The 15,782-nt window shown below is 33.8% G+C and overlaps 1 protein-coding gene across 8 annotated transcripts in view; it reads left to right on the forward strand.

The window, feature by feature from the left end:
• Positions 1 to 15,124, forward strand: part of FTCDNL1 (formiminotransferase cyclodeaminase N-terminal like) — a 47,734-nt gene extending 32,610 nt beyond the window's left edge. For 6 of the 8 annotated variants that reach the window (XM_053698730.1, XM_053698728.1, XM_053698729.1 and 3 more), the window contains 4 exons: positions 2,134 to 2,229; positions 4,326 to 4,478; positions 10,535 to 10,729; positions 14,590 to 15,124. In XM_053698730.1, the coding sequence (XP_053554705.1) occupies positions 2,134 to 2,229; positions 4,326 to 4,478; positions 10,535 to 10,729; positions 14,590 to 15,029 (884 nt within the window). In that variant the 3' untranslated portion in view covers positions 15,030 to 15,124. Of the gene's footprint in view, positions 1 to 2,133; positions 2,230 to 4,325; positions 4,479 to 10,534; positions 10,735 to 14,589 lie in introns of those variants that run through there. The other 2 variants (XM_053698735.1, XM_053698736.1) reach the window with 2 other exon arrangements.
• Positions 15,125 to 15,782: the final 658 nt, after the last annotated feature.

Consider the following 15,782-nt stretch of genomic DNA (forward strand, 5'->3'; position numbering starts at 1 on the left):
TCAAGTTTAAAAGGAATCCCCTTAAATAAATTCACATAACACTGAAGTCTGGTTGAAAACTTTTCATTTTTACGCTTTTTTTGACAATCCAGCAACATCGTTTTATTATGGGGTTTCTGCTAACTTTAATTCTACTTGATTAATTAGGTTGACCAATAAAGACTACTTATGGCAGAATCATTACCAAAATTTGCTTTATCACATTAATAAGTCATAAGCATATGGAGAGTTCAATTTGCCAGTGAGCCCATCTGCAAGATTGCCTACATTTTTAAAGGGAACCCATAATAATAAGATATGTGTGGATGCAAGTAACCACTATATGCTGCTAAATGCCCAGAACAGGCGGAAGGGAGGAAGCTGAAGACTCTTCATTTGGACTTCAAGTAATCATTGTGTTAGGTTTATTTAAATTTAAATTATTTTAGTAGTGTTTTTTGTGCAGAGGGTGTTAAGTGGCGAAGAGGAACATATTGGGGGTATTTAGCAGTTACTGGTTTGCAATGGGGAGTATTTAGCTTGGAAGATATTTAGTGGTAGTGGGTCATTTTGGGACAGGTCAACTGTTTCTAAGATCTTGTTGAGGACTCGGGTAAAGCAACATAAAAAAGCACTTTGGCATTTTAATGTATTACTATTTCCTTTTATAGAACTATTGGGTTGATCACAATCCTTTTTTTTTTTTTTTTTTTTTTTTTTAAGTTTTTGACATTACAGGCATAGAGAAAACAAAAAAAATATATATAGCCATTTCAAATTCTGACATATAACAAAACAGAATCAGGGTTGATCACAATCCTTATGAAAAGTTTATCTAATGATGTTTCTACAAATTTTCCCATTAAAGTCTAAGGGGATTTTTATTGATAAATAGTTTGAAACGCTTTTCTTAAAGGGACAGTCAACACCAGAATTTTTGTTGTTTTAAAAGATAGATAATCCTTTTATTACCCATTCCCCAGTTTTGCAAAGCCACCACGGTTATATTAATATACTTTTTACCTCTGTGATGAACTTGTATCTAAGCATCTCCTGACACCCCCCTGATCACATGACATTTTATTTATTATCTATTGACTTTCATTTTAGCCAATTAGTGCAGTGTCTGCCACAATTCACAGGCATGCTCACAATGTTATCTATATGGCTTACAGGAACTAGCTCTCCCCTGTTGTGAAAAGCAAATACAAAAGCATGTGATTATAGGCGGCCTTCAAGGGCTTAGAAATTATCATATGAGCCTTCCTAGGTTTAGCTTTCAACTAAGAATACCAAGAGAACAAAGCAAAATTGGTGATAAAAGTAAATTGGAAAGTTGTTTAAAATTACATGCATTATTTGAAACATGAAAGTTTTTTTGGACTTGACTGTCCCTTTAAGTATTGTAATCAAACCGTAAAGTCAACTCCAGATTGGCAATGTATTAAACTGGGCCAGAGCAGTACTGTTCCCAGCCAGCCAGCAGAGCAGGATTTGCCAGCCATGTCCAAATTCTAGTTATAGATATACTATATATCTCCAATGCACATGTTCCATTCATTAAGGGCCGGTCATGACCGCTACAGAGACCCTAATAATGTTCTAATCAATATTTCTGAGTCTGACTAGCATTGTCCTGCCATAATTGTGACAACAAATGTAAAGCGTAAATTACTACAGTAAGTCAACAAAATACCATTAGAGAAGCAACAGTCAAAATCAATTCTAATTCAGAAAAAAACCTCATCTGCTCAGCAGTATTTAGGTCTTGTTTAACAAAAAGGGATGATCAGGATGGAGGGATATTAATTAATGGACAGCCTGCAAGAAATAGGCTTCTCCCTCCCCAAGTGCCGCTCAAAACCGCTATGATACAAACAACAAGAAATGCAAGCAGAGATAAGCCCATATTAATGCGCATCATACACCTGCAGCTCAAGTCTCCTCCCACGTCATCAAAATGCTTATTTAAGTCACATTATACCCACGCACTGTTCTGAAATAATGATTTAGTTCTGAAATAATGATCTATCCCAAAACAATACAGCCAATTTACATCAAAAAGATTTTTTTTTCACATTTATTGTGTGACTATACATTCTTATTATTTCAAGTCAATTTTACAAAATAGACTAATTTGTTTTCTTACAATAGGTCGGATGCTTCCAGAAACAACTGTGCTGAACATATTTTCAGATTATGACTACAACCGTTCAGTCATCACAATAGCTGCTACAAGAGATCAGTTAAGTAAGTGTGATAATTACCTGAGGTAATTTTTAAAGATAAAATGCATCATTCTGAAGCCTATGCTGTCATTCACATTTTTTTTTAACAGTTAAGACAAATTATATCTTAGAGAAATATTGTATATACTTTAATGCATTACATGCTTGAGAAACTCATTATTCTAATTTTTGTTGAGTCAGGAAACAAAAAAAAAAGGCTATTTTTACTAAACTGTGCTAAATAGCAGATCGGTAAATGTAATGAATGGGCCATAAAATGGCTTATCACTTAATAAACATGTTTGCTGTTCCTTTAAGAGCCCTGGAATAACATTTGTTGGGATTATTTTAGCTGAGCTAGTGAAAAACAGCTCCCAAGGGAATTAAAAAAAAGATGTTAATTAAATTACTTCATTTGCTGAAGAAATGAGGAGCTCATAAAACGTTTAACTCTTTAGACAGTCAGTATAATTTATTTTCATTCTTTTACTTTGTATTTCTATTTAACCATACCACAGCCAGAACGCCTATATATATATAAAAAAATCAGATAAGAAAATGTTAATAAAATGTATTCATAAAAAGAAATACATTTATTTAAAATATAAAATCCCAATTTTTCATAAACACTTGGAGGGCTGTTAATTCCAAATGTCATTGTTGTGTGGAGATATTTTAATTTATAACTAATGATTATATTCTAGTGTTTACAATAAAGCTGCTTATCTCATTTTGTTTAAGTGAACAATTCTCAAGTTAACCTATTGTTTTAATTCATTGAAGCATTAACATGCTCTCCATATTATACATTTCTGTAGGATAATCGATGGATTTATATTACTGGAGTATTTTAAATTCTTATTAAATGTGACACGGTCTCAGATTCAGTAAAGTGTGGCAAAATATTTCATAATCTTGACACTGTATGCCTAGAATATCTCCATAAGTACTGGGTAGCTACTTATTAGTGGGTATAGTAGAGCATTGGGTACAAAGATATCCCAGGGTAAATAAAAATCTTATAAGTATAAGAAATAACTATCTATAATATTCAACTACATCATTTTGGTTCTGTCCAAATTCTCAAGCTTACGGTAACCTTACTTTTTAATACCACTTTTGTTATTACTTATTAATACCATTATTAATGGCTCTACATCTACAGGGCCATGTACAAAAATGTATAAAAGAAGATAAAATCATAATTCTATGTATATACAGGATCGCTTTTACAGTATGATACGATAAATGGATCACAATACTAGCGCTCAAAAGTAAATTTGTGCCAAAAATGTGTTTAGAAAGACATAATATTTTTATATTAAAGCCACCATAGCAATTAATTACGCTATAAATATGGCAGTTACAATTACCTACTAATAACGCTATTTGTGGTTGATGACAAAAAGGCCGCTATTACCTTAAAGGGACATAAATATCAAAATTAAACTTTTATGCTTTAGAAAGAGCAACAATTTTAAAATACTTTTCTATTTTCTTCCATTATCAAATTTACTTGATCTCCTTTGTTGAAAAGCATACCCCTTTTTCATGATTCTGATAGAGAATACACTTTTAAATAACTTTCAAATTGACTTCTATTATCTAATGTTTCCCTCTCTTGATATCCTATGTTGAAAAGCATACCTAGGTAGGCTCAGGAGCTAGCTGCTAAATGGTGGCTGCACATACATGCCACTTGTCATTGGCTCACCAGATGTGATCTGCTAGCTCCCAGTAGTTCATTGCTACTTCTTCAACAAAGCATACAAAGAGAGTGAGGCAAACTTGATTACACAAATAAATTGGAAAGTTGTTTAAAAAATCTGAATCATCAAAGACAAAACATGCAAGTGCTCTCTATTATGCACATTGCAAAAATTACATTTAATTCCTCTTAAACAGAAAAACAAAATACGTTCAGGAAAGAATACTGTGTTTCCCTTAGCATCTCTCCAAAGTGGGCAGGTGATTGGTTTCTGAGACTATAAAAAGGAAAAAAAAGAGAAGACTCATATGTCAGCACACTTGGCATATCATTTTACTAAAGGCACTTATGTACAGGTAACTTTAGAACAGTTTAAATGACTAAATAATAACTATATGCATGTTACTTAGGTACATCTGTGGTGTCTGCATGTGTTGAAGGATTTTCATGCATTGATTTATCTCAACATCAAGGAATCCATCCCTGTCTTGGGGCCATAGATCTGGTCCCTATATATCCCTTATCAGATGTAAGTCTGGAAGATTGTGGGCATCTTGCAAGAGGTAATTTGTTTCATAACATTTTGTAAAACAATACACACAAACTGCCAATAGATGAAGTCAGTGTATAGAATATTCAAAAATGGCTTAAAGGGACAGTCTAGTCAAAATTAAACTTTCATGATTCAGATAGGGCATGTAATTTTAAACAACTTTCCAATTTACTTTTATCATTAAATTTGCTTTGTTCCCTTGGTGGTATTTTTGAAAAGCTAAACCTAGATAGGATCAAACTGATTTTTAAACTGTTTAAAACTGCCTCTTAGCTCAGTGCATTTTGAAAGTTTTTCACAGTTAGACAGTACTAGTTCATGTGTGTCATATAGATAACATTGTGCTCACTCCCGTGGAGTTATTTAGGAGTCTGCACCGATTGGCTAAATTGCATGTCTGTCAAAAGCACTGAGATAAGTGGGCAGTCTACAGAGGCTTAGATACAAGGTAATCAGAGGTAAAACATATATTAATATAACTGTTGGTTATGCAAAACTGGGGAATAGGTAATAAAGGGATTATCTATTTAAACAATAACATTTCTGGTGTAGACTGTTCTTTTAAAGTTGTATTATCCATTTCCCCCTAATGACAACTAATACTGAGACATATATGATTGCCTGGATTCACTAAATAGCAGTAGTGGTTAAAAGCATTTCTCATTACAGTTCTCACATGACAACAGTGCAACAAAAATAAAAAATGTTTAGGAGACAAAAAGAAAACACAGTACTTTTATAAAGAGCCCATTTTTAGGAATGGTGTATTTGTTATGTATTGCAACAGGTAAAATGCAACCTTACAAATAACTCCTAATTGTAACTTAAAAAGTTTACTTATATGTTGCCTAGAAAATGTTCCTTTTAATAGTTTTGTTAAAAAAAAAAGAAGAAAACAGGCTCCACAAGGTGTCAGTGTTGCACTTTTTTGTGTGCTTGGTGGTGTTCATACACTTAGCGATTCTTTCTGTAAAATAATTACATAAAGAAACAATAATGTGCATACTGTAAAGCAGTGTTGATATATGGTGTTTGTAACCTACACAAAATACATTTTCCCCTTTTTTTTTTTGTTTGCTGCCTACAATATTTAAAATATTTTATTTAATTCAGAGAACGAAAACAGTTAGACTATAGATCCTTTTTGGAGAAGTGAAATGAAGACTGTGTTAAGGAAAACCTTGAGTGATGCATTAGACATACAATTCTTTTAAGTATTGTTTTATTTCTATGTTACCAATCTTTGCAGTAGAATTGTTCAGATGGATTCAGTGAAGCAGCCCAGTAGAAACTTGCACAGATCCTGAAGAAAACGTAAGCCCTGCTCCGTAGGGTTCTACATTTTGTTGGAGTTTTGGGTGGCTGAGTAACAGTGGGATGAGTAGACGACATGCATAACGTCACCAATGGGTAATCAGAGCTGGCTTTTTAAGTGCACTGCGGTTTATTAAATAAGAGGCCAGAAAAGGGTGTTTATATACAGCTAAATGCAAAGTATACTAAAAGTTAGTAACCAGAAATATTATTCAGCAACTAGGGCTCGATTGTCCCAGCGGTTCATCCAGCAGTTGGGAAAACTCTCACAAGGAAGAATCCCTTCTCTTAAATTGCATGTGTTTACTGTTCCCCTTGTATAACCCTTCTGAAAAATGTTGGCTCATTATAATACTTTTAATAATAATGGAAAATGTGAGTAAGGGGAAAACAGCTAATCCACTGAGTAAGTTTCCTTATATTTTATACTCAGCTATGCTTAGACCTAATAATAGTTTATAATTAATGCCAAAAAAATTGTTAGCCCATATAAAAACAATGGAACTTTTTGGCTACCTGGGAGGACTGCAAAGTATTGAATGGCACTGTGTTGCATCAGAGCAGTCAATGGGTTATTAGAACTGAAAAATGTAAAGTATAAAATAATTAAATACAACAAATATTTTATTAACAATACAAATGCAAAAAATGTAAATGTGGAGTATTTCGCTTCTACTGGATCTGCTGCTCCCAAAAGGTAGATCAGTAATACTGACCAGTAGGCGATTTCTCATTTTCCTCTCAGCCCGCAGTGTTAGTATGGGCTCAAGTTAAAAAAAAATGTAAAAACGTGTTTTGTACAAGTGTGTTCTGCACTGTTACAGTGATCTGGACTGAACATTTAGCAGCTTGGTTAGCTGCCAAATGTGGAAGAAGGTGGCCCCTCACTGCATTCAGCTTTTTTTCAGAGCCGGATTTATTCTTGTGAAAGTGCAACACACTAAGATCTGGATTTGCACATATGTTAGTGTAGTGCACTTTCACAAAAAGAAATCTGGCTCCAAAAAAGATCTGAAGGCCTCAAGTGGCCGCCTTCAGCAGTTAACGAAGCTGCCAAATACACAGGCCTAAAAAAAGCTGGATTTAACAGAAGAATATTAGTCCCTGTGTTAAATGAAGATCGATTTTGTGGAGAAGCTCAGATTTTCTAATGCTTATGTAATGCATAAGCAGATCACACTGACAAACTTCGCAAAAAAAAATACAAAATGTACCTGTACCATGTTGCTTTAACCTCTGGTACGTTAAAGGTTAGCCCTAATTTTCCTAACTTCCTACTAATACTCACTGGCTATCAACATTACCGCCCAGCTGTCCCACACTGCCCCATGCATTTTTTAAAAAAAAGATCTCATAAAAAAGGAGAGAGAACAATAAGTTAAGAGATCAATATAGATATATGAACTTATTGTTCTCTCTCCTTTTTTATGAGATCTAGGGGAATTTTATACTTTTTTTTTCAATTTTAATATTTATTTATAGACACCGGTGTCTTTAGGTCATCTATTTATCTAATTAATGTTTAATAAATGTTTTTTTTAATATATCACACTGATTGCATATTCTTATTAGTTCTGTTTGCGCTCCCTACTCTTTTCTTCTTCTGAAACATCACACTATTTCCTGGGCAATATAGTGTTTTTCAGGGTTTAGCAGCATCGTTGTGTATTGGTTTAAACTATCTCTGTTTTTTTCTTTGTATGATGAACAATTATACCTATCTGCCAATTAGCATTAATAAGAAGTACCTATTAGCCAATGAGAATTAGCACACAATACAGCTGTTTCAGTATCAATTTAAAGGGACAGTCTACTTGAAATCTTTTATTGTTTAAAAAGATAGATAATCCCTTTATTACCCATTCCACAGTTTTGCATAACCAACACAGTTATAATAATACACATATTACCTCTGTGATTACCTTGTATCTAAGCTTCTGCAGACTGCCCCCTTATCTAGCTAATCAGTGCAGACTCCTAAATAACTCCACGTGAGCACAATGTTATCTCTATGACACACATGAACTAGTACTTTCTAACTGTGAGAAACGTTCAAAATGCTCCAAGCTAAGAAGCGGTTTAGAAATCAGTTTGAGACTACCTAGGTTTAGCTTTTCAAAAATACCACCTAGGAAACAGAGCTAATTTGATGATAAAAGTAAATTGGAAAGTTGTTTAAAATTTTATGTTCTATCAGAATTTTTATTGTTTAAAAAGATAGATAATCCCTTTATTACCCATTCCCCAGTTTTGCATAACCAACACACAGTTATATTAATATATGTTTAACCTCTGTGATTACCATGTATCTAAGCCTCTGCAGACTGCCCCCTTATCTCAGTGCTTTTGACAGACATGCAGTTTAGCCAATCAGTGTAGACTCCTAAATAACTCCACAGGAGTGAGCACATTGTTATCTAATATGACACACATGAACTAGCACTGTTTAAGTGCTCTGAACTAAGGGGCGGTTTTCAACGGTTTAGAAATCAGTTTTGAGCCTAGCTAGGTTTAGCTTTTCAAAAATACCACCAAGGGAACAAAGCAAATTTGATGATAAACGTAAATTGAAAAGTTGTTTAAAATTGCATGCCCTCTATCTGAATCAGAAGTTTAATTTTGATTAGACTGTCCCTTTAAACAGCTTTTACTTCACATTGTTTGTTTTGTTTGTTTTTTTATTAAAAATGCTGGTCTTTCTTGTACCTAATTTTAGTCCATCAGCCTTTTAAATGATAACATTGTTATATTATTGTGATTATGCTATCATACTACATACTTCTAAAATACTTGTTTGTAACATTACAATAATTACATCTATTACATAATTAAAGGGTCACTAGTCTTAAAATTACACAAATTAGAACTCATTTTTCAACTATTATGGCGCTTTAACATTTTGAATTTAAAGTATTTTTTGTGGTTTTGAAGGCACATCTCTGTTCACCATTTGAGCTGTGGAATTTTTTTAGCCAGTAAACAATGTATCCTTGATGATCAGTTGAGCAGTAGCAATATCATTTTAATCAGTTTTAACCTTTTTCATGCAAAACAACCTTTTTACCATATTTCATTGTGGCTATTTATGAAGACAGCAGATCAATGTTTTGATGATTCAAATCTATGCAGTCAAATGATTAATTTAGTGAACTCTTCTTTGTCATTATTACATTAAAAACTCCCATTTTTGTTCTGTGCTGCAAACGTTTCAGTCTTTTCATCCTGTGAATTATTCATAGTGTAATCAATTAATAATAAGGAATAGTATGTACACTTTGGAACTACATAAGTTTATATATACATACTCACATATATTTACACATATGTGCATAAACATATATGAACCTGTCAAATGTTTGCCTTGCTCCAAGGACCAAAGATTCTTATATTTATAGCCATGCTCCTAGTTATACTGCATAATCCTCACAGCTTTATCAACAGCATCATTTCATATAGGTTTTAATTTCTCTAAAATAATAATAATAATTATAAGGATATCGATTACTTTCCATTTTTCCTAAAGTTATATGACAAATATCCTATTGTTTGTGTTGCTTTGTGTGATAGTGCGTGGTTCCATCTGCTAATTCATGTATAGTAGATTTATTTCTCTATTCATACTTTTGCTTCCTCTACTTCATTAATTAAACACACTGTGCCACAAATTAGCATGCTATGCCAGTAATTCATTCATTAATTTATGAGGTCACACATGATTAACTTTGCCCCATACTGATATAGATGTATATCGCAAGAGTTGTTTCATTTGCCCATGTTGGCCTCTTAATATCAATTAAAGGGATTGCAAACAATAAATATGTGCTAGACATAATGGTGTATTCAAAGCAAAGATTAGCCTTACAATAATATGTTTATGTTTGGCCAGTCTATTTTATTGCCTGTTTTATATATGTCCATAATTGTCTTGAGTAGTGGAAACAGATAAGGGGCAACTTAAGTTCAAACATGACGGCCCATATTACTTTATAGAAACTCAGTGGAATTTAGAAAACCAACAATTTTCAGAGTTAAATTACAGGAAAAGGGAACAAAATAAATAATGAAAGTATATTGCAAAGTGTTTACTTCACGTAATTAAACATTTTATATTACAATCTCATACTGTTTTATATTACTCCCTCAAAATGGAATACTTTCCTTTATTTTTCTTCTCTCACACAAAGTGGTCACAAAGATCATTTGCTACCAATGCTAAATATGAACCTCCTCTATTAGAAACCCCTATTGGAAAATCAAGCAATGTTTATATTATAACCCCCATACCAAGGGTTTGCTTTTATTAATTCCTGTTATGCTACACTAAAACTCCATACATATTTCAACAGTAGTTTCTGATTTGATTGATTAAACTCCAGTCTGTTCAAAAATATAAAACCAAATAACATGGAAGTTAAAGGGATCTTTCATCATTCAGCTAGAGCATGCAAATCTTGGTATTCTTTGTTAAAGAGCAGGGACGTATGCTTAGGAGCCCATTTCTGTAGTATTATATGGCAGCAGTTTTGTAAGAATGTTATCCATTTGCACTAGAGGGCAGCACTATTTCCTGCAATTTAGTGCTGCAGATGCCTACTTAGGTACCTTTTCAACACAGAGTATCATCGGAACTAAGCAAATTTGATCAATTGGATTTTTTTTTAAATGATATGCTCTGTCTTAATCACAAAGGGAATGTTTTGGGTTTCATATCCATTTAAAAGTATTTTATAATAAATCGACCTTGTTTTGCAGGAATTGCAGATGAGGTGGCCACACGTGTTCCAGGTTGTAGCTTGTTCCTTTTTGGTTATGCAGACAATAAAGAGAAGAAACAGCTGGCTGAAAAGCGCAAAAGTCTGGGATGGTTTAAGAAGAAAACGGAGATTAATATAAATGATTTGAAAGTGGATGTTGGAGCGAAACCATCCATAAGATATGGAATAACAGGTTAGAAAATCAGATATATAATTAACAGTTGAATATAAGGTAAGTTATTTTTTAGATTTTACAAATACAGGGATAGAGACATAGGGGTAGATTTATTAAATGAAGGACATGATGAGTTAAGGAGCAACGGCCATAAACTGCTGCTGAAGGCTTGCACAGAAACCGCTGCATTCACAGCTTAAAGGGACAGTCTACACCAGAATTTTTAGTGTAAAAAGATAGATTATGCCTTTATTATCCATTCCCTAGTGTTGCACAACCAACACAGTTATATAAATACACTTTTTACCTCTTTGATTATCTTGTATCTAAGCCTCTGCAAACGGCCCCCTTATTTCAGTTCTTTTGACAGACATCCATTTTAGCCAATCAGAGCTGGCTCACCTGAACTCCACGTGCGTGAGCACAGTGTTATCTATATGACACACATGAACTAACACCCTCTAGTGGTGAAAAACGGTAAAAAATGCCCTGAAAGAAGAGGCGCCCTTCAAGGGCTTAGAAATTAGCATATGAACCTCCTAGGTTTAGCTTTCAACTAAGAATACCAAGTGAACAAAGCAAAGCTGGTGATAAAAGTAAACATTCTCTATCTGAATCATGAAAGTTTATTTTGGACTAGACTGCCCCATTGTGTAATTGAATGTCTCATGAAAAAGTGCTTGTGTCTAATATACACTATATAGCCAAAGTATGTTGACACCTGATCATTACACCTGATGAGCTTGTTGCAATCCTATCCCAAAACCATGGGCATTAATATGGAGTTGCCCTCCCCACCCCATACTTTGCTGCTATAAATTCATCAAACCATGCTTTCATGGACCTCACATTGTGCACATGGACACAGAGATGCTGGAACAGGATAGGGCCTTCCCCAGATTGTTGTGTCAAATTTGGAATCACTCAATTGTCTAAAGCGTCTTTGTATCCTGTAGCATTATGATGACCTGTCACTGGAACTAATGGGACTAGGTTAAAACCTTAAAAACAGCCCCAGATCATTGTCTCTACATCTCCAAACTTTACAGTAGGCACTATGCATTTCAGTAGGTAGCGTTCTCCTGGCATCTGCCTCACCCAGATTATTTCCTCAGACTGCCAGATATTGAAGCATGATTCATCACTTCAGAGAACACATTTCCACTTAGACCAGTGGCAGCGTTCTTTACATCACTCTAGTCGAGAACTGGCATTGTGCATGTTCATAAGAGGCTTGTGTACAGCTGCTCAGACATGGAAACCCATTTCATGAAACTCTCTATGCACAGTTCTTGTGCTGATGTTGCTTCCAGAGGTTTGGAACTTTGTAATGAGGAATACTACAGATGATAGGTGCACTTCAGCACTTAGCAGCCCTGCTGTATGAGTTTACGTTGTCTAACACTTTGTGGCTGGGCTATTGTTGCTTCAAGACCCTTCCACTTTACAATTATAGCACTTAGGGCAGAAACATCATGGACTGATATGTAACAGAGGTGGCATGTGGCAGTGCCATGTTTAAAGTCACTGAGCTCTTTGCTATGACCTATTTTACTGCAAGTGTTTTTCTATAGAGATTTCATGGCTATGTGCTGGATGTATGCACCTGTTACAACGGGTGTGGCTCAACTCAATAATTAGTGAGGGTGGCCATGTACTGAATTTAAATGGATATCAAGTCTTCTGCAAATAGCACATGTATGTTTAACTGATTTTTACATCTCTAGATATTAGACGTTAGCAAGAAGTAACAATTAGTTATATTAGCAAAACTATTAATTAAATACCCTTAGGAAGAGTTGGTTACCTTAGGAAGAGTTATAAACAGTGTAAAAAGACGGTTACTAAAATTACTTTTTATGCCATTAATTAAACATCACCTACAGTTATGGTCAATATATCTAGCAAATGGATTACATATATATTGGAAAGCTATAACTTAATAAAGGTAAATTGGTAGGTCCTATAAAATAAAAATATATATTTAAGATGACTTTTTAAAAAAATAGGTCATTATTAAAAATGTTGAGGTTGCAAATACTACTATATAGAAGAAATATCTTACATATGTTATATAGGCATAAATAGACAGTGCAGGGACAAAATAAGTTCAACAAGGTCTGGCAAAAACATCAAGATAATCATGGGTTTTAATTTAGTCTGAGCATTATGATTAATTACCTCTTTTAAGCAGTTACAATGGGTGAACAAGTCTGTTCTTGTCTTCTGTTAGACTCAGTTTTGTAATCGTGAGTGATAGATAACAGAAAGTTGAGATTTGTATACCCATAAACAGATGTTTTTAACCATTTGTGGTCCAGATTAAGACCAAATAAATGTTTTGTTTTTGTTCATGCTTCAATACAAAGTCAGTGTTCCTTTAATACAAAATAGCTTTTTATGTGCTTATTCATTTCTTGTATTTTTTAGTTAAAGAAAAAAAAAATAGTCGTTCCCCTCCCAACAATAAATAGACCCATATCCTTCCTGTGTGGTAATATAGAAAAGCTAGACACATGTGGAGTCAATCTAATCATCTTTTCATGAATAAAAACACTTATTTTTTTAATTATACCATTCTGATGTACAATTGATTTTGATAGTTAGAAATTTTGCAATGATGGGGACAATAATCTCTGCTTATTTGCCTGTATCCGGGCTGCCCTTCCAATCTTCTGTTTTGCGTTGCGTTTCTCTGTAATGTTTTGTCTTCTCGCTTTGTGTATGCGACTTCAATAATAGACTAGCCACAAACATCCTTGATGCAGAAATTAATAATGTTACAAATAGTACTACATTTTCCGAATACAAACATTCAGAAACAAAACTATGTTTGTGTTGTTTTCTAATTCTGATTCTTAGTTTATCTTGCTGTTATTTTCTACGCTTTTTTATTCATAATCATTTGGGAAGATCATTGAGAGTTTGCATAAATGAGTTTAATAAATTAACTATTTTCAGATAACTGTGAGATTTCAGAGAATGTCGCAAAATAAGAAATAACTTAAAAGCACAATTAAATCTGTATCCCTTTGTTTAAAATTCATATAAGAAGCATTCATCTTTTGACAGAAAGCATGTGGCTATAGTTGTGTTACGGAAGGTAGATTACTGCTGATAGCTGAGAATAATGTTGGAAATACACACTGCATATATTTTGGTAAAGAAGAAATAAGAAAATACACTGAATAAACTCTGCTTAAGGAAGTTTACCTTGAAATCTTGTGAGTTTTATGTGAAATCTCACGAGATCACAGTAAAGTTTGATTATCAGCACTGCTGATTGGCCATTGTTTTTTTTTTTTTTCTTTAACTTGCATCTGGACGGTAATTGAAGGATAACTGTGCACAGAGCAATTACTATTGAGTGCTGAAGAAATTTTGAGGTAAAATGTCTTCCTTTTTTACATTATGCTGCATCACTGTCAAGTGATTTAGCACATGGGGATTATGTCCCTTTAATAATCGTTACTGGCTTTTTAGCCATCATCTTTAATTTTTTTTTGCTCTCTTTTAGTTGAGCACTGACACATGGAATTATCTGTTATTTATTTCCATGTTCCCATTACATCTTCCATAGGTGAATAATATTTTAAGAATATCTCAACAAAATTCCATTCTAATGCTTGTAGTTAATAGAGTGAGAATCCTAATGTGATGTTAATTTCAGAATTTGTACCTAAATTCATTTAAAATGCTTTATACTCACTGTCGTGGAACAAAGAATAATCTAAACCAGCAGATAACAGTTCCCATTAGGGAAATACTTGTTATATCATATATATCATTACTATTTTGATCACCACACATAATCCATGGCTGTGGTAAATGTCTGTCAGTGTCTGCCATTACCAAAAAAACTGTTCTTACAATTGCAGGTGTCGGTGCCAGCCCTTACGTGATGAATTGCAATGTTACTCTTGTAACTGAAGACTTGGCCGCTGGAAGACAAATAGCCGTTGCCATCCGCAGCCGTACAAAAGGAGGGCTTAATGGAGTACAAGCCATGGCTTTTCCACATAACGGGCAGATTGAAATAGCTTGTAATGTTGAGAGCTTCAAAGACATCCATGGTTCTGAGAACACAATGGACAAAAATAAATACATCTCATACTGTGATTGCGGAGAGACTTTTGTTTACGTTTCTCCTTTGCAGATAGAAACTCAAATTAGAAAACTTGCAATGGAACAAGGCATCAGTGTTGCTGGGACTGCACTGGTTGGGTTTACCCCACAAGAGTGTAAACGTACAGCAGAATATGCCATAGCTCGTGGATTAGGAGAATTCTGGAAAAAAAGAAGAGAGAATTCTATGTAAAATGAAGACGATTGTTAGAATATTACTTCTAAATCCTTACAATATTGTGATTTATGGCAGCTACTGAATAATTAATAAACATTTAATTACTCAAACTGATTGTATTCTTTGTTTGTTTTTTATTTTTAATTAAATCAATAGTTCCATTGGATATTGCTTTCCCAAGCCAATCTGGTATAATATATAATAATCACATGGCAACTCTATTGCTGCTAAACTAGAGTCACCAGTTTCAGTAAATAGCTATGTTTTCCCCAAGCATATGATATGTATAGTATGTTGGTTAAACATGACTTCTATTTAAAAAAAAAAAAAACAACTAGCTGAGCTATAGTGCAACCCAAGCAAGTTTGTTCTGCATTTTGTGGTTGATGAAGTGATATACATGGTATGTACCTGTACATTCCCGGCCCCTTCACTGCTGCTGCTGCTGCTGCTGGATATCTGCACGAAGGGAACCCCTTCCCAGCAACATTTTCCACTTGTCCAACATTTTTTGTTCTTGCAGTACATGTTTGGGAGTTAAAAAATATTAAGGCCAGGAGTACTTATATTATGGATATGCATTTTTATTTAGATTATTCTATTGCAATTAATAATTGTTTTCTTAAAGGGACAGTACACTGTAAAATTGTTTTTATATTAATGTATTTTCAATCACTTGTTATACCAGCTGCAGAGTAAAATATATGAGAAATTGCATTTTCAGGTTTATTTGTGTATATGAAGTAGCTGGTTTTGTGCTTTTAAACC

This window comes from Bombina bombina, chromosome 1 (assembly GCF_027579735.1).
Source record: "Bombina bombina isolate aBomBom1 chromosome 1, aBomBom1.pri, whole genome shotgun sequence".
Lineage (NCBI taxonomy): Eukaryota > Metazoa > Chordata > Amphibia > Anura > Bombinatoridae > Bombina > Bombina bombina.